The 20,545-nt window shown below is 34.7% G+C and overlaps 1 protein-coding gene across 7 annotated transcripts in view; it reads right to left on the bottom strand.

Annotated features, from left to right (window-relative positions):
* Nucleotides 1–20,545, bottom strand: part of SLC4A10 (solute carrier family 4 member 10) — a 300,561-nt gene that overhangs the window by 44,845 nt on the left and 235,171 nt on the right. For all 7 annotated transcript variants that reach the window (XM_025912673.2, XM_025912675.2, XM_086718748.1 and 4 more), the window contains one exon: nt 3,212–3,317. In XM_025912673.2, the coding sequence (XP_025768458.1) occupies nt 3,212–3,317 (106 nt within the window). The remainder of the gene's footprint in view (nt 1–3,211; nt 3,318–20,545) is intronic.

Below are 20,545 nucleotides of genomic sequence, written 5' to 3'. Positions count from 1 at the left end.
AAGCAAAGAGTAGAGTGGTGATTACCAAGGACTATGGGGGATGAAGAAAGGAAAATAGGGAAATATTGGTCAGAGGGTCTAAAGCTTCAGTTGTGTGGGATGAATAAATTCTGAAGATCTAATATATAACATGGTGAATATGATTAATAATACTGTATCATATAGTTCAAAATTGCTAGGACAGTAGACCTTAATAATTCTCACCAAAGGGAAATAAAAAGGAAAAGAAAGGAAAAGAAAAAAAAAAGAAAAAGGAAAAGAAAAGAAAAGAAAAGAAAAGAAAAGAAAAGAAAAGAAAAGAAAAAAGGTAACTATGTCAGGAGACAAGTATGTTAACCAGCTTAATTGTGGTCATCCTTTCACAATGTATACGTATATGAACACATCATGTTGTACATTTCAAATAGATACAATTTTTATTTGTCAAACATACCTCAATAAAGCTGAAAACCAAAATGAACCAAAATAAAACACTTGCATTAAGTAGTAAATTTGTGACATGGAACTACTTTTCAAAACAATCATTGAGGGGCGCCTGGGTGGCTCAGCCAGTTAAGCGTCCGACTTCGGCTCAGGTCATGATCTCAGGGTTTGTGAGTGCGAGCCCTGCGTCGGGCTCTGTGCTGACAGCTCGGAGTCTGGAGCCTGCTTTGGATTCTGTGTCTCCTTCTCTCTCTGCCCCTCCCCCACTTGTGCTCTATCTCTATCAAAAATAAGTAACTGTAAAAAAAATTTAAAAAACAATCATTGAATGTTTATTGAATACTTACTATGCATATAGCAGTTTGGGAGAATCAAAGAAAGCTCAAATTCTTCACCCTTGCAGAGTTAGCAAGGCATAAATTACAATTCATGAGATATGTAACAATTCAACAAAAACTTTTCAAATGAATAACGTATAAAGTAAATGTTATATCACTATTTTTATAAAACCAGTTATGATAGCCATTAGCACAGTGTTTTATTAATAAAATGCTTTTGGTGATGCTGGGGATTACACTGAAAAAAACCCCAGCAATTATAATCAAGACAAAAAAATTTAATGGTTTTCATTGACTTAAAAATTACAAGATTTTTTCATTGTATAGCATTCCCTTTGGTGATAAAGGCTATTTCTGGTCAAGATTAGCAATTACCCATTGCAAAAACTGCTTTTAACTAATGAAAAATAATATGAAAATTTCTGCCATAATGTTAACACCTAGTACAGAACTAAAAAAAAAAAAAAAGTGCAAGATTTGCTTTGATTGCAAAATATTTCTTTACTGTACTCTGCTTGACCCTAAAACTTTTAATATCTAAAATTAACTCATTGCCAGCCAGATCAATTGTGCTATGAGTCTCTTAGAAGGTTATTAAGGATTTTCCATTACATAGAATGAATATTATTATTTAACATTAAATTATTAAGAGAATATATATTACACATAGAGTAAATTATCATGTTAAATAATCTAGAGATTAAATTACTGGGTGTCTGTACTGAAGAGGACACCAAGATGAGTACATAAGGGACGCTTTAGATGTAATATCTTTATAGTCTACCAAAGGGAATATAAATGGAAGATACATTGCTGACTAGATCAACCACAATCCCATGTCTAAATTCTAAGTAACTGTAGCATTCTTTCTTGTTCAACATTTCTTTTATTGGTCCATTTAAATGGCTCTCCGAAAGGAAACAGTTTGGTAATGTTATTTTTCTAGGGACAAGTAGATGGAACAGAATTAAATGTTAATTGTAACAGAAAGAAACAAGAATAAGTGAAAGTTTATTCTAGAGAAAATAACTAGTATAAGAAAAAATATAGGTCATAAAATAAATATAGGTCATAAAATATAGGTCAAGATAGAATTTTAAACTGAGTAAGCAATTTGATTTTGATTCTGAAAGAAAACATTTCATGGGGGAAATTTGCAGAACTAGGCAATAGGTCAAATGTTCCTATAGGTATCATACTTAGAGTTTTACAATATTTGAAAAACAAAAAAATGATTTCTAGGAGCACCTGGGTGGCTCAGTCAGTTAAGCATCTGACTCTTTCTTTCAGCTTAGGTCATGATCTCATGGTTTGTGAAATTGAGCACCCCCCCCCCAACCCCCACTCCCAGTCAGGCTCTACACAGAGCACTCACAGCACAGAACCTGCTTGGAATTCTCTCTCTTCCTCTCTCTCTGCCCTTCCCCTGCTCATGTATGCGTGCATGCACACACACTTTCTCTCTTTCTCAAAATAAATAAATGAACTTAAAAAAAAAAAAGATTTCTATGTTCCACTAACGGGCTCACTTGCTAAAATAGGTGTTTCATGCAATGAATTAGTATTCATATAGTATTATGTCGATGGTTATAATGGAATTTGAGCTTATACAGGTTAGTAAAGTGACAGGAGCTATGGATTATAGTGTTTGTAACTAGAATAATTCAGATTCTATTTAACATTTAGTAAAAGCAGAACACTCAATTTCTCCAGTTATGATTAGATTGAACAGAAGAATACAAATACAGATGGAAAAAGAGGTGTACAGACATTATAAGAGATTAGGAAGAAATGAGAAATGCAGTTATGGGGTGGGGGGGGGGGCAGAATCACAAAACAGAGGAAAGACAAATTTTTCCTTTCTTTTAAGTACAGGATTTAACCCTGATAGGGAAAAAAATCATTGCCATTCCTTTCCTTGAGTGAGAGATAAGAAGAAAATGTAAGTAAGAAAGCCCTTCCTGAGGAAGGTGCCAGAATTTTTTTAATAGTGATTTTGTTCTTCCTAAGACTTCAATATTTATACTAAAATATTAACAAACATCCCCTCCCCCTCAGCATATTCTGAACAGCTGGAGCAGGATTACAGAGTGAAATAAAAGCATTCTGGGTTCTTTACACAGAAGGCCGACTTACTTCTGCCATATGGTTTCATTTAGGTCAACACCACTCTTATTTAATGTGCCTTCAGTTAATCTGGCCATATTATGATTGCTCTTAGAGTAACTCAGGCCTACTAACTATTAGTAAAACTTAATAATGAAGGAAAACTCCAGTTTGCTAATGAAAACCTAAAAATGAAATTAAAATTAACACAAAACTATTACTTGTATAATAGTTATGCATTCAAAATAATTCACCTTAGTGGCAATAATTCATTCAAAATGTCAACAAAAGCCCTTACAATAGTAAGATCCAATATATGATTTATTTTTCAGTGTTTAACTTACCGACACAGTTAGGTTCTCCCAAATTATGTCAGAAGCAGAAATATTGGACTCCCTCCATTCCTTCAATGTATCATTGCTAGGATTATGCGGTTCTACACAGTTACACCTGAAAAGGCAAAATAAGTGTCTTTTGTGAACTAAGTACCTTTTGTCACTGTACTTGAAACAAATGTGTGATGGATCCTTCTTCTCCAGTTATAACTTTCCTCTATCTGAGAGAAAAGTAGTTAGGTCATCCTAAACTCCAAGACAGAAAGCATGATAGATATATTGTTATCTAGACATTAGACTACTGTATAGTACTTCCTCAAATGAGAGAGGTCATTTCCTCTCTGTCCCAGTGACAGGAAATCCCTAAATGTATTGGTTAGAACACAAGGCTTTTGGGGGCTTTTGAAACCAGGATGCCTCCTAGCCTTTACCATGACAATTTGCCCCTAAATTGTAAGTCATGTGGTAAAAATGATAAATATACAAATCTATTATTATAAATTAATTATTTTTATTAATATTATATAACCATATCAATTAAAGTTATAGTTAATTTATATTCTAAAAGTCATTTATAGTTTTTGCTAATTAGGCTGAAGCAAGTACTCTAGGTATCAAAAAAATCAATCAGTACACGAAAACTTTTTTAATACCTACTATATAGAAGGTAACATAATGAATGCCAGGTGGGGATAAGAGAAGAGGGGAAAATGCAAGATTTGGGCATAGTACTGTTATTATGTCATAGAAAACAGTTTTTGACTTCACGATTCTTTATAACTTTATAAATAAATCAGAAGAAGACACAAGCAAAAATTACCAACAGATTAATGGTCTCAGATGTTAGTTTCAATTTACAAATTGTTTGTTTCCAAAAATTCATTCATAAGCTATTTGTCCTTCAGAAAACAGTTTCTTACAGAAGCATTTTATAAAAATGGTGGTTGGACTCCCCAATTAACCCATATATATATATATTGCATAACTTAAAAGTTATTTGGACTGCTGTATTAGTGGTATTAATCAAACTGTAGAACCTGACTACCATTACTAACATTATTTCTGTAGAAAAATATCTTATAGTTTCTACTTGGCAAATCCCTCTGCCTAATTAAACAATAGTCTCTCTTATGTCTTCTACTTCAGACACTTATTCGTTCACTTATTCTTCAAAGAATATTGGGTGTCTATTTATTATTGCAAGACACTCTACTTGACACACAAAAAGCATGCTTCCTGCTCTCACTAAGGAAGATTAGAAGATTCCTCGGCTGGGCTCACTTGGGGTTGGACCTCTAAGAGGGTAAAGTGTTCCAGTGAGAAAATTGGTGACAAAGGTTTTAAGGGACCGGGATATAGAAGCATTGGCTACTATGGGCAGCTGCAGTGACCCCCATGGTAGCAGAGGGAGAGCTATAGCAAAAGGGAAACAAAGGAGCCTGAGATGCAGTAGTAGACATACATTAATGCAATTTATTTAAAACTATAGGTTACTAAGTCCCAGGCACAGGCTGGCTGTACATAAAGCTCTATTCTTTGCTGCCTGCATGGCCATGGGAAGACCACTCAAACACTCTAAATCTTGGTTTCCAACTGCAATAAAGTCTTGCTCAGGAGAATCCCAAAGAAAGTCTGGACTAAGAGAAGGGCTCATACTAAGCAAAGAAGTACAGTAAGAGGTAAAGCTGAAGATGTTGAAACTAATTGAGAGTGTGACTATACACTTGATTCCAGATATCCTCCCTCTACAACTATACACTAATACTTCCCTTCTCCAGAAAAGTTATATTCCCCCCCAACAAAAGAAAGGTTAGAGTTTCCCAGAATCTTTAGTCAAGCTGATTAGTAAGGTCTTCTGCTGTACAAATCCAGTCCATAAGGAGTAGGAGATATGGCTGTTATTTCAAATGTGCCAATCCCATCACAAAGTAATGAGACACATGAAGTAGGCCTAAAGAAAAGAAAAAATGAATCTGTAAAAACTCATCTTAAAGAAATAAAGGAATATGAATTACCTGTCATAGAATTAAAATAACCATGATAAGGACTCTCCATGAACTCAAGAAAACAATGAACAAACAAAATGAGAATATCTGCAAAGAGACAGAAAATACTAAAAAGAACCAAACAGAAATTTTGGAGCTAAAAAATATGATGACTAGACTGAAAAATTATCTAGAGCAATTCAACATTAAGCTCAATCCAGCAGAAGACTCAGTGAACTCAAAGATAAGCCATTTGAAATTTTCTAGTCAGAAAAAACAGAATGAAAAACAAAATGAAGAAAGCCTAAGAATTATATGAAATACTATTAAGCAGACCAATATATACATTATGGAAGTCCCAGAAGAAAAAGAAAGAGAATAAGGAACAAAAAGCTTACTTAAAGAAAGCTTTCCAAATCTGAAGGGAAACTGACATCCAGATTTAAGAAGCCCATAGAACTTCAATCACAGTGAATTCAAAGAAATCCACACTGAGACACATTATAATTAAACTGTCAAAAGTCAAAGAGATAGAATTCAGAAAGCAGCAAGAGAAAAGCAATTCACATGTAAGAGAACCTCCATAAGACTTTCAGTGGATTTTTCAGCAAGAACTTTGTAGAAGGGAGTAGGATGATATAGTCAAAGTTCTGAAAGGGAATCTATCAACCAAGAATGCTATGTCTGGCAAAACTGTTCTTCAAAAATGAAGGAGAGATCAAAATGTTCCAGAACTGGGGGCAGGGGAGTGGGGTGGGGGAAAGCTGAGGGAGTTCATCACCACTAGACCTACTTTGCAAAAATGGTAAAGGAAATTCTTCAGTGTGAAGCAAACAGACCCTGAAAAGCAACACAAAAGTATATGAAAGTATACAGACACAAAAGATTACTGTAATGGAGGGGTGTCAAAAATCGCTTTTTAAACTTTATTTATTTCGAGAGAGACAGTGAGAGAGAGAGGAGGAGGGGTGCAAGGAGAGGGAGAAGAAGAGAGAATCCCAAGCAGGCTCCACATTAAGTGAGGAGCCTGACACAAGTCTTGAACCCACGAGCCATGAGATCATGACCTGAGCCTAAGTCCAACACCCAACTGACTGAGCCACCCATGTAGCCCCCAAATCACTTTTAATCCTGATCTAAAAGTTAAAGAACAAAAGACTAAAAAATCACCTATTTTACCCATCCTCCCATCCACCTCCCCTCTGGTAACCATTAGTGTGTTCTCTATAGCTAAGAATCTGCTTCTTGGTTTCTCTCTCTCTCTCTCTCTCTCTCTCTCTCTCTCTCTCGTTTCCCCTTTGCTCATTTGTTTTTTTTCTTAAGTTCTCAACACCTCACTTTAAACAATGCATAGCATCCTGACAGAAGAGAAATAAGGAAACAGAAGACTTAAACAACACTATAGACCAAATGAACCTAACAGCGTATATAGAATATTTCAGCCAACAGCAGCAGAATACAGTTTTCTCAAGTACATACAAAATATGCTCCAGAACAGATCACATGTTACGTCACAAAGCTACGCCTAACAAATTTAAAAAGACTGAAATCATACTAAATATATTTTCCAACCACAAGGTAATAAAACCAGAAAACAGTAAGAGAAAGAAAACCAGAAAATTCACAAATACATGGAAATGAAACAACACACTCTTGAACAATGAATGAATCAAAGAAGATATCAAAAGAAAAGTTAGGAAATATCTTGATACAAATGAAAATGAAAATACAATATAATGAAACTTATGGTATACAGCAAAAGCAGTATTGAGAAGGAAGTTTATAGCAGTAAATGCCTACATTAAAAATGAGGACAAATCTCAAACAACCTAACTTTAAATCACAAGGAACTAGAAAAAGAAGAACAGACTAAGCCTAAAGTTAGCAGAGGAAAGGAAATAATAAAAATCAGAGCAGAAATAAATGAAAGGGATTAGCAAAAGAGAAAAGATCAATGAAACAGAGTTTGTGTTATGAAAAGATCAATGAAAGTGACAAATTTTTAGCTAGACTAAGGCAAAAAATAGAGAAGACTCAAGACTGGAAATGAAGGAGGAGGCATTAAAACTGATGGCTCTGAAATTAAAAGCTATTAAGAGATTACTATGAGCAATTATATGTCAACAAATTGGATAACCTAGAAGAAATGGACAAATTCCTAGAAACAAGCAATCTACCAAAACAGAATCATGAACAAATAGAAATTTTGAACATACCTATAACTCGTAAGGAGACTGATTCAGTAATAAAAAATCTCCCAACAAAGAAAAGCCCATGACCAGATGGCTTCACTGGTGAATTCTACCAAACATTTAGAGAAGAAGTGATGTTAATCCTTTTCAAACTCTTTCACAAAGCTGGCAAAGAAGGAGCACTTCTAAGTTCATTTTATGAGGTCAGCATTACCCTAATACCAATGCCAGGAAAACATTCTATAAGACAAGAAAACCGTAAGGCCATATCTCTGATGTATATTTAAGCAAAAATCCCCAATAAAATACCAGCAAACCAAATTCAACAGTACATTAAAAGGATCATACATCATGAGCAAGTGAAATTTATCCTTGGATTGCAAGGGTGGTTCAACATAGAGACATTCATCAGTATGATATACCACATTAATAGAATAAAATATAAAAATCATATGATCATCTTATTAAATGCATAAAAGGCACTTGACAAACTCAACATCCTTTCATGATAAAAACACTCATCAAAGAAGTAATAAATGAATTAAGGAATATTGCAGGATAAAAAATCAACATAAAAAATTCAGTTGAGTTTCTATAAACTAACAATCCATAAAGAAAATGAAGAAAACAATTGTATTTACAACAGCTTCAAAAAGAATAAAATACTTAGGAAAACATGTAACTAAAAGCATGAAAGATCTGCACTTAAAACTACAAAACACTGCTGAAAGAAATTAAAGACATGAATGAAATCATGTCTATCTAATCATAAAAATCTATCCATGTATTCATAGATCAGAAGACTTAATGTTGTTCAGATGTCCATATTACCTACCCAGTGATCTACAAATTCAATAAAATCCCTATCAAAATACTAATGGCATTTTTTTAAAGAAATATAAAAATATAATCCTAAAATTCATATGGAACCACAAAAGACCCTGAACAGGTAAAACAATCTTGAGAAAAAAAGAATAAAGTTGGAAGTCTTACACTTCTTCATTTCAAAACACATTACAAAGCTAGAATAATCAAACAGTATGATACTGGCATGAAGACAGATATATAGACCAACAGAACTGAATAGAGACCCTAGAAATAAATCCTCATTTATGCAAGCAAAAGATCTTCAGTAAGGATGGCAAAACTACAAATGGGGAAAGGATAGTCTCTTCAAAAAATGGTGCTGGGAATACTGGATATCCGCATACAAAAGAATGAAACTGGACCTTTATCATACACTGTATATAAAAACCAATTCAAAATAGAGAAAGACTTAAAAATAAGACCTGAGACTATAAAATTTCTAGAAGAAAACAGGGGGAAAGCTTTATGACTTTGGCATTAGCAATGATTTCTTGAATGTAACACCAAAATCACAGGCAACAAAACCAAAAATATTCAGTGGACTATATCAACCTAAAAAGCTTCTACATATCAAAGAAAACAACAGAAAGAACAAACTATGGAATGGGAGAAAATGTTTACAAACTGTATTTGATGAGGTGTTAATATCCAAAATATATAAAGAGTTCCTATAACTCAATTGCAATAAAATAACCTGATTAAAAATGGGCAAAAGACTTGAATAGACATTTCTTCAAAGAAAACCTACAAATGGCCAACAGCCACATAAAAAAAAATATTCAACATCACTAATCATCAGGGAAATGCAAATCAAAACTACAATGAAGTATCACCTCACACCTGTTAGGATGACCATGATAAACAAAATCAACAAAACAAGAGGGAAGAACAGGTGTTGGTGGGGAAATTGGAACCCTTGTGCACTGCTGTCAGGAATGTAAATTGTGCAGCCACTACAGAAAATAGTATGTAGGTTCCTCAAAAAATTAAAAATAGAACTACCATATAATCCAGCAACTCCATTTCTGAGTATTTATACAAAAGAGTTGAAGCCAGGATCAGGATAATGAAGATATATTTGCATTCCCATATTCATTGCAGCATTGTTCATAATAGAGGTAGAAATAATCTAAATGTCCATCTACAGATGAATAGATACATAAAATGTGGTATACACACATAATGGAATATTATTCAGCCATTGAAAAGAGAAGGAAATCCTGTCATATGCTACAACATGGATAAACACTGAAAAAAATATGCTAAGTGGCTTATTAGCCAATCAGAGTAGAACAAATACCTTATGATTCCAGTTATTTGAGGTACTTAAAGTAGTGAAACTTATAGAAACAAAGTAGAATAGTGGTTTTTAGGGGTGGAGGAGGGGAAAATGGGGAATTGTTCAATGGATATAGAGTTTTAGTCAAGCAATATGAAAATGTTTAGAGATCTGCTATGTAACATCTGCTGTACTGTACACTTAAAATTTTAATAAAGAGCCAATAGGATAGAATTACTGAATTCTTGGAAAAGATTGAAGACATTGAAGCACAGAAGGCAGGAGAAAAAGAAGGCAGTCAGCAATTCCAAGAAAGATACAAGGTTTTACAAGAAAAGCATATTCCAAAGAGGAAGAAACTAAAACATGGAATGATTTTGAGCAGCTCATGAAATGTTAAAAAGGAGAATTCATTTGACCACGATGTTAAGAACATTGCTGGTTTTGATTCTTCACTATACTGTATATTTATTGTTTTTGTGGTTGTTGTAGGGCTTGCCACATACATCCAGCTATTGGGCTCCACTAATTGCTGGCTAATTGCTCTATTGTTTTTGACAATAACCTTGGCATAAATTACTCTGGTGATCTGATCCTATTAAATTGTAGCTCCTCTGCCGTTGAGGTCATTGTTTGAAGTTTTTCTGATCCTGGAAGGGCTCTTCTTAACTGTCTCATCCCCTGGTTCTCTCTGGTACACTAGCTAGCCTATTGTTCAATCTGTATCTCTCATACAGCTACCTACCACGTCTTAACTGCTTTCCACCAAAACTTCTATTATTTTTGAGACCATGTTTAGGCTCCGCTTCAAAGAAAACCAATCTCTTTGGAGAGAATTTTGGGGCTCCCCTTGGGTAAAATCTCTTCTTTTTAGAATCATTTTTTAAAAAAAGTATTTAATCTGCTACAGAGGTTAATTATATTTGCCTAGGTAATATATAAGCTATGATTCAGGTTTCATCTGAACATGCAGAAGAATTGCCTCAAATCCTTACCAAGCTTTGTCATAAATTCAAATAATAACATAGATGACTATGGCATAGTAATACTGCTGAAATGAAAACTCTTAATATTCATTAGGAGCAATAGTCTCTTTCTTGTTAAAGTAAATTAGTATTATATTGTCTGAATTTGTTATAGCAAGCGGCAAACATTCTACTTTTTAGGTAGCTAACAATTAGAATTCTCCATGTTGGTCATTCTGCTAATTTACCTCAAGAGAACAAAAGGGTCCAACACCACATAGTTTAATAGGAAATGATCTGAATACTCTGAAAATTTGGTGAAAGTAAATTTATATATGATAAAAGGAAAACAAACTGTAAAATAAAGAATACACGGCAAGTTTCTTGCAGAAGTAACGTAACAAGGGAGAAAGGTAGCACTACAACAGATGAATGGATACATCTATGTATAAATTTGTGTGTATACATACATGGATATGCTTTCTCCAGCTACCTTATATTATGATGCATGTAGATATGGTATGCATATAGCTACACTTGCATGGCAGGAGACACTTTGTTTCCTACTTTAATAGTTTGATTTCTACATTTTGTAGATGGAGGAAATGGAGTGGTAACTTATTCAAGGCCATACTGATTAGATTTGAATGCAGGTCCGCTTGACTCTGACCTCTGCTCTTTTAGCTACAGTATGCTTCCTCCAGCTGTTAACTTTGTGCCATTTCCATCAGCACAGCCAAGAAAGTGAGATGGCTCCAGAATAAATTAAGTAATCTATACCACACTGTATGCCAGGTATCACACCTCCATTCAGTATGCTTGCCCTGTGTACCATTCCCTCAGGGTTATGGTCTCTGTTTTCCAAAGTGAGTAGACTGTGTTAGTGAGGACAGTGGCATAATGTATTACTCCATTCCATTGTTCTTTCCTGTGCCTGCACCTCTCATGTTTGAAATCTCAGCAGTCCGTTCTCAGAGGCTGCACGCTGGTATAGGAAGTCTAAAAAAGCTATCTGTATGAACCCTTAAGAGTTCAAAGAAGGCTCTGGAAACTAAGATTTTATGCTCTTAAATTTCAAAAGCAGATATTTCAGATAAATAAATCGAGATAAAATGAGAAAACATCTCACTTTCCTGTTATTCACTTGTACTAATGAACTTAGTCCAAATAATTCTAATTCAAAACTCCCAAAAGAAAAGAAAAAGAAAGAAAAGAAAACTAGAGACAGCAAATGTGAAGAGATGAAATATGAGTTTGGAATAAGCTCTGTTGTTAATTTCATCCCAAATAATTTTTAGTAATTCTGGCCATAGATGGAAGGATTAATGAAAAAGAAAATTCTTCAGGTGCATAAATGGCCGGGTGCCTAGGACACTGGACTTTGGATTCTCCAGCCAGAATTCCTGTTTCATTCAATTCCACACATTTAGTTGAGTGACCTCAGACAAGTTGCTTAACCTCTATGTTGTCTTCTTAAAGTGGGGATAAGGATAGCAACCACATGGGGGTATTATGAAGGTAAAATGAGTTAATTTAGGTAAAAGCAGCTAGAAGAGGGTCCAGCATAAGCAAATCTTAACTAGGTATGAGGTATCATCACTGTTATTGTTATACAATTGTCACTACGACCAGCTCATAGACTGGGATGTTCAACAATCCAAAGGCAAGAGAATGACGGTATCTGCATTTTTTTACATTTTTAAAAACACCGCTTATAAAATGCCAATAATTTTGACTGGTGGCATTAGATTGTTTGGCTTAAAATATACTCTTCACCAAACACATCCTCTACTTACTCTGCCCAAAACAAAGCATGTGCTCTATGCCATCTTATTTATATAAATGGCTACAGAGTGATTAGATAAACATTATAATTAAATGCCCTCATCCAGAAGTCTTTGCTTTTGTTTCAGGGCTAATGGAGGTGATCAGTCTTCCTTACATGAGAAGAGCCTGTGGCTGTCTTCTGGAAAACATAATTTGGTAGAACTCCCTTCAACATTATTACTAATTTTAGTTTCTAGGTTGCAGATGCTCTCCCTTTGCCTTTGTAGTTATTATTAGTACCTTCCTGTGTGTGCTGAACAATAATGGTTTGTGATTCATTTTTTTGAAGTCTCTTTATTGACTAAATTAGCCCCCAGTGTGCTATATAGTAAGTTAAGTATTGATTTAAGGCATAAAATCAGAGAAACTATGATCTATCTGCAGAAGTCAAACACATTTTTACGCCTGTTCTTTTTTCTTTTTCAAAAAGTATTTTGAGTTAAAAAAAATAATAAAATCACACTACAGAATATTTACAGAATAAAAAATGAAAAAGAAGTCTCTCATATTATTTCCACCAGTTATGGTAGTTTTTTTTAACATATTTCTTTTAGTTCTTCTTACGTATATTTTCAACATATTTATAAGCATACAATGTCTTTAATCTTTTTTATATAACACTATAATGAAAGCATTTTCCACATTGCTACATTACTCTTCATAATTATAATTTTTAGTGGATGTGACATAGTTTACTTATTCATTATTACTAACCATTAAATCTGTTTCTATTAAGATGACTATTTAAATAACACAGTGATAAGTCTTTTCTGAACATTTATTTCCACATTTTGGAATTTGTTCTTAGAAGAGATTGTCTAAGTGCTTATACTTATCTCTCTAGGAAGTCATTTAAACTTATAGCTATATCATGAAAAAAATAGCTTTTCAAAAATATGCAGAATAACTCCCTAAAACACCAGGACTACTAGCTAATACTAAAAATGTAAATACTCTCTCCATTAAATTCTTAAACTTTTTCTCATCTGAATTTCATTTCCATTCAAATAGCAACATCCTCTCCTTGGCCTCTAAGTACATAACTTTGGAAGTATTTCTCACTCTCATGACATTCTGCACCTTTATGTGTTAGCATTTACGTCAGCTGTAATTAAGCACTTATTTGTGTAATGTTTAATGTCTAACTTTTTCAATAGATAATATGCTACATAAGAGCAGAGACCCCATCTATGCTGTCATTTTTACATCCCAATGTCTAGCACATAGCAGGCAATGTTGCTTATTCATTCATTCATTTAAAATTATTTTGTGCTGAGTACTTTGCTAAGTGCTATGGGGAAATACATAGAAATATATGACAGTCCTTGCCTTTTAGGAGTTGTAATAATAATAATAATCCTTTACTATTAGTATTATTTTAATATATTGTAGGCGAAAGTTCGTGGGCTTTAAAACTGGATAGATTTGAATTTGACTCTCATTTACCATTTATTGGCTATATGATATTGGGCAAATATTATATTTTATTATTAGTCTGTTGAAGCCTCATATTGATCATCTGTAAAGCAGGGTTAATACTTATTCTACAGGTTATTGTGAGGTGAAGTTATGTATGCAAAGTTTTGTTATAGTTCATATAAATTAAAAAGTATTTCATAATTTTTTTTGTTGAGTGAATGAATAAAGTCCTGCTAATTTGGATTTGCTTCCTTCCCCTCCCCCTCTCCCCATCCACTTTCTTCCCATTACTATTGTCTGAGTCAATAGTCAGAAGTTAAACATTTCACACCTAGGTTATTGATCCTTTCTCTATATTATCACCTTCTAATCTATTATCACATAATTCTTCCCAGAGCTTTGTCATCATCCCCAAGTTTTTACCATATAAAACTTATTACAACACTTAAGGATCCATGCCAACTGGTCCCAGGAGTCCATTCTGTCTACCTCAGGGCCCTTGACTTTAATTATGACATGCTCATGTGGAACTTACAACAAAGAAAGAGAAAAACATAGACATGCCATATATAATAAACTCAAGGGTTTCTTCCATGAATATTTGTTCTATGAATATTTCCCAACTTCCCAGAGTAGTTTGTTACTTCTTCCTCCAGGATTTTATACACATATCTAGTATAAATACTGCGCTAAGCTGCAATTATTTGAGTATGCATTGCCTCTAGCTCCCTTCTCACTGATTCAACAAATACTTGATGTGCAGCACAATGTACAAAGGGCATCTGTAGGCTCTTCTTGATAATCACTGAGCTCCTTGAGAGTGGAGACCACATCTTGCTTATTTTCATACTACCAGCACTAACACAATACAGAGAAGACGAATCGGCACTGAAGGAATGAGAAGAGAATGTGTGATGAAAATGGAAAATCTACTTATTATACCTTAAAAGTTTTGCTCTATTCTATCTTTATAGGTTGCTCTTTTCCTGAAATGGGAAGTCAATTTGGTTATGGGGAACTGATTTGATGAGCACCACCTGGCCCTAATTAGCTAATCTTGTAACTTGCCATAGGATGAATTTCCCAGACTCCAGTTGAACACTTTGAAATATACAGAGAAAACAAGGCTTTCTTTCTCATAATCTTATCTCCTTTATCCCAAATATTATAGGTTTGATAGGCATCCTTCCAGATCTCTTATTTCCTATGTATTTAAAATATACTTCCTATGCATTTTTGAGAGTTAAAACATTGTCTCTAGAAGGCTGCTCTCAGGGGCTTACCTAAGGCCACAAAACAAGATATTGGTGCAGATTTCTATCCCCAAACTTTTAAGCCAAGTTGTTATCAAGCTTCTTAAAAATAACAAGCTGATGTAGGGCTTCAACACGATGTAGTAAAACTCATTTCTAGCCAAGATTTTTTTTCCCTCCTTGTCAAATGCCTATTTATGGGTAATAAAGTACTTTATGTTCTAATAAGCTCTAAAATAAGAATCCATTTTACCTCCATTATTCAAATATTTACGTTTCTTATCCCTCTATTTTTATATTTTTTTACTCCTGCTAGAAATTAAAAACTGCTTGAAGGTAATATAAAAAGACCTAAATACAATACAAATTTATCCAAATGCTTCTATATTCTAAATATTAATAATAACAATTACTTTGGCAAACCAGTGGCCTATAATGTAGTACAGCATCAACAGGGTTAAACTAGATGTTAGATGGCTAAGGTTTTAGCCCCAGTTCTTCCACTTGGGTCAGCCATAAACCCTTCTGAGCCTCTGCTTTTGGGTTTTTTTTTCTTGTTTCAAGTTTTTTTTAGCCCTCAAAAGAGGTAATATTCATTCAACACTTACTCATTTATGCAACAAATATTGAGTATCTACTTTGTGCCAGGAACTGATTCAGACATCGGAAAAGCAGGGATCAAAACAGACTAAATTCCCTCCCCTCATGGACCATTTACTCTAGGAATGGAACAGACAATAAATTAGATTGACAGGCAAAGGTACCACTCTAAATAAGCACAAAACTACATGTTGGTGAGGATGTAGATCAATGGGAACTCTCATACATTGCTGGTGAGAATGAAAAATGGTACAACCACCTTGGCAGTTTCTTACAGAGTTAAGATACACCCTTTCATAAATCCCAGCAATCCTGATTCTAGGTATTTACCCAAGATAAAATGAAAACATAGCCCAAATAAAGTCCTGCAGGTGAAGCAATATAGCCCCAAAGCAGAAACAACCCAAATGACAATCAATTTGTGATTGGATAGACAATTTGTGGTACGATCATACAGTGGAGTACTACCCAATTAAAAAAAAAAAAAGGAATAAATTGATGCATGCAACAAAATAAGTAAATCTCAACAGTATTTAAAATAAATGAAAAAACGCTAGACACAAAAGGCTCCATACTCTATAATTCTATTTATATGGAATTCTAGAAAAGGCAAAACTTTGGAGACAGAAGTCTTATCAGTGATTATCAGAAGATGTGGGTTGGGTGAGGGATTCACTGCCAAGGGGCGTAAGGAAACATTTTGGGAAATGCTCTACATTTCAACTGTGGTGCTATTCATTTGTCAAGACTCATTTAAGGATTACTTAACAGGGGGTATATTCTATTGTATGTAAATGATACCTCAATAAATCTTACATTTAAAAATATAACTCAATTATATAATATTTTAGATAAGAAAGGGAAAGAGAGGAGGACGTTGAAATTTTAGATAGAAAGTCCTCAAGTAGCAAATTTTGAAGAAAGTAAAGGAACAAGCCACATAGATATCTGGAGAAGGGCATTCAGGCAAAAGGAAGACCAAGTATGCAGATGGAAAGGCAGAAACATGACCAGTGTGTTTCAGGAAGGGCAAGCATATCAGGGTGACTGGAGCAGAGCGGTGAAGAAGTAGGAGATGAGAGAGAACAGATCACACAACAGCTGCAAGATAATGGCAAACCATCAGGAGGCTTTGAGGTGCAGAGTGACATGAGGTGACTTACGTCTTAAGAGAATAATCCCAGCAGCTTCATGGAGAACAGTCTATGAGAGACCAAGTGTAAAATCAGGAGCACTAGTTGGAGGACAACTGTAATAATTTACACAAGAGATTATGGAGGTAGAGAAAGTGGTAAAGGGTGTTCAGATTCTATACAAAGCCATTTGATTTGCTGAGAAATCTAGGTGTGTGAGAAGGAGAGTCAAGAATAAAGCACTTTTTTTTTTTAGTCTACACAGTTGAAAGGACGGGGATGCCATTGGCAGGAGGAGAGACTTGAGAGAGCTTCCTCTTACAACCTAACACAAATAGGACTAAACTATAAGCATCTACCCAGTATGTTAGTTTGCTAGAGCTGCCGTACGAAAATACCACAGACTGGGGGGCTTAAACATCAGAAAGTTATTCTCTCACAGTTCTGGAGGCTGGGAGTCCAAGATCCAATGCCAGCAGGGTTGGTTTCCTCTGAGGCCTCTCTCTTTGTGCAGATGGCTGCCCTCTTGTTGTGTCTTCACAGGATCTTTTTGCTGTGTAAATACATCCCAGTGTCTCCGTGTGTCCAAATTTTTCTCTTATAAGGACACCAGTCAAATTTCATTAGGACTCACCCATATGACCTCACTTAACCTAAATCACTTTAAAAAAATTTTTTTAATGTTTATTCATTTTTGAGAGACAGAGACAGAATGCAAGCCGGGATGGAGGGGGCGGGGAGGGGGCTGGTGACAGAGAAAGAGAGGGTGACAGAACGTGAAGCAGGCTTCAGGCTCTGGGCTGTCAGCTCCGAGCCCGAGGCGGGGCTCAAACCCATGAACCATGAGATCCTGACCTGAGCAGAAGTTGGATGCTTAAGTGACCGAGCCACCTAGGCACCCCATAAATCACTTCTTTTAAAAGCCCTGTCTCCAAATGTAGCCACATTCTGAGTTCCTGGCTTCCACATACAAATTTTGAGGAAACACAATTCAGCCCATAACATCCAGTAATATGATTTCAGAGTGAGTAGGACCATCTTCCTTATCCTCCAAAAACTTGATTTTAGAATTTAAAAAAATTATGTGTTGGGTGCTTTATTCTTTTAGATATCAAAATTTTAAAAACTTAGAATAAATAAAACTGGACTCCTACAAATCATCTTTAGAGCAAGTTCTAACAGACCAGGTACCTATGCAATGAAGACATGAGCAACACTGGAGTAAATGGAAGCAACAGAACTGGCCTGGACACAACCTCACAGAGACTAGCAATGAGTGTTCACTATACAACATAGTTTGCTACCCTTCACATACTATGCAAACAGGCTTGCCAAGAGATTGTTTATAAAGATAGGTTTTGGGGTGGTATACCGTTCTGCCTGCTACTGAGAACTGTAACCATAGAATGTTTTTATGAAGTGAATGCCTTCCTTTCCCGAGTTGTATATACATACTTCTTCACTTGACGTTTTCCTGTTTGTTAAAAAATAAATGTGAAGTGCATAAGCTGAACACCTTATATCATCAAGAAATTCATTTATAAAAAAATAGGCTAAGCTAACTGAATTTGGTTAGTTTTATAAATATCTAGTAAGGAATAGTGTTCAGGGCAATTAGCATATTAATTTCAATAGTTAAAGGGAAGTGTTTCTTCCTCCCAAACAAGTTATTAGCAACGTCTCTAAGCATTCATTCAGCGTGACTAATACTACAAAGAACATAGCAGTTACACTTAAAATATCCAGCAAAAGTGACATGAATGAATAAATAACGTAGCAACCTTTTACATGAACAAGAATAATTTTCCATCCCAATAGGAATGGCAGATACCCTGAGTAAAATTATCAAATCACATACAAAGTGCCAACACTGGCATTATACTCATCTCATAAAGAATTCATGGCAATGTGCCCAGCAGGTGAAATATTCCAAAAGCTGGATACTGGTACTGTTTTAGCCTATCATCAGGTACCAAAAATGGCTGGACAGTGAATCAGTTAGGAATTAAGCCTCATGTGCCATCTCCAGGAGTTGAGGCTATATGATTCACTTGACAGATTTAACTTTTAAAAAGACTTTATTTTTAGAGTATTAGGTTCACAGCAATATTGAGCAAAAGATACATATACCATATACCCCCTACCTGAATGCATTTATCACTTCCCCCGTTATCAACCAGAGTGGAACATTTGCTGTAATTGATTAACCAAATTAACATACCATTATGATTGAAAGTCCACAGTTCACGTTAGGATTCACTCTTGGTGTTGGACATTCCATGGGATTGGAGACATTTACAATAAGATGTATCCACCATTATGGTATCATACAGAGTAGTTTTACTGTCCTAAAAATCCTGTTTTATTAATGTTAAGTTTTACAAGTTCTTTGTAGGTTTTAGATAACAGTTCTTTACTAGACATGTCTTTTGCAAATATATTCTCCCAGTCTGTGACTTGTCTTTTCAATCTCTTGACATTATCTTTCACCAAGCAGAAAATTTTAATTTTAATAAGGCCCATCTTTAATTTTTTCTTTCATGAATCATACCTTTGGTGTTGTATGTGAAGAGTCATAGCTTTAGTCATAGCTAAACCCAAGGCCATCTAGATTTTCTCCTACATTATATTCTAGGATTTTTATAATTTTGCATTTTACAGTTAGGGATATGATCCATTTTGAGTTAATTTTTGTGAAGAGTATACAGTCTGTGTCTAGATTCATCTTTTTTTTTTTCTCATGTGGATTTTTAGCTGTTCCAGCACCATTAGTTGAAAGACTAGCTTTGCTCCATTGTATTTGTTTTTGCTTCTTTGTCAAAGATTAGTTGACTATATTTATGGGGGTATATTTCTGGGCTCTCTATTCTGTTCCATTGGTCTATTTGTCCATTCTTTTGTCAATACCTCACTGTCTGGATTACTTAGCTTTATAGTAAGTGTTGAAGTCAGGTAGTGCCATATCCTCCAACTTTGTTCCCCTTCATTACTGTGTTGGCTATTCTGAGTCTTTTGCCTTTCCATATAAACTCTAGAATCAGTTTGTAGATATCTATAGAATAACTTTCTGGGGTTCTACTTGGGATTGTGTTGCATCTATAGATCAAATTGGGAAGAAATGACACCTTGACAATATTGAGTTTTCCTGTCAATGATCATGTACTATCTCTCCATTTATTTAGTTTTTCTTTTATTTGTTTCTTCAGAGTTTTGTTGTTTTCCTCATATAAATGTTGTACAAATTGTGTTAGATTTATATCTAACTATTTTTTTGGAGTGCTAATGTAAATGGTATTGTGTTTTTAATTTGAAATTCCATTTGTTCCTTGCTAGTATATAGGAAAGTGATTGCTTTTGTACATCAACCTTGTGTTCTGAAGCCTTGCTATAATCACTTATTGCCTCTAGGAGTGTTTTGTCGATTCTTCCAGATTTTCTATATAAACAATCATGTCATTTATAAACAAAGACAGCTTTCTTTCTTTCTTTTCAATCTGTATACCTTTCATTTTCTTGTCTTGTCTTATTACTTTTGCCAGAACTTCCAGTATGATGTTGAAAAGGAGTGGTGAGAGGGACATTCTTAACATATTCCTGATCTCAGGGGGAAAACTTCCTAGTTTCTCACCATGAAGTATGTTACCTTAAGGTTTTTCTGTATTATTTACCATGTTGAGGAAGTTCCCCTCTATTCCTAATTTACTGAGAGTTTTATCATGAATGGGTGTTGGATTTTGTCAAATGCTTTTAGTGCTGTTATTGATACGATCATGTAATTTATCATCTTTAGCCTATTGATGGAATGCTTTGTATTAATTGATTT

The sequence above is a fragment of the Puma concolor genome, chromosome C1 (assembly GCF_028749965.1).
Source record: "Puma concolor isolate L17-30 chromosome C1, mPumCon1.1.hap2, whole genome shotgun sequence".
Taxonomy (NCBI): Eukaryota; Metazoa; Chordata; class Mammalia; order Carnivora; family Felidae; genus Puma; species Puma concolor.
This window is presented reverse-complemented; position numbering and strand designations above follow the sequence as displayed.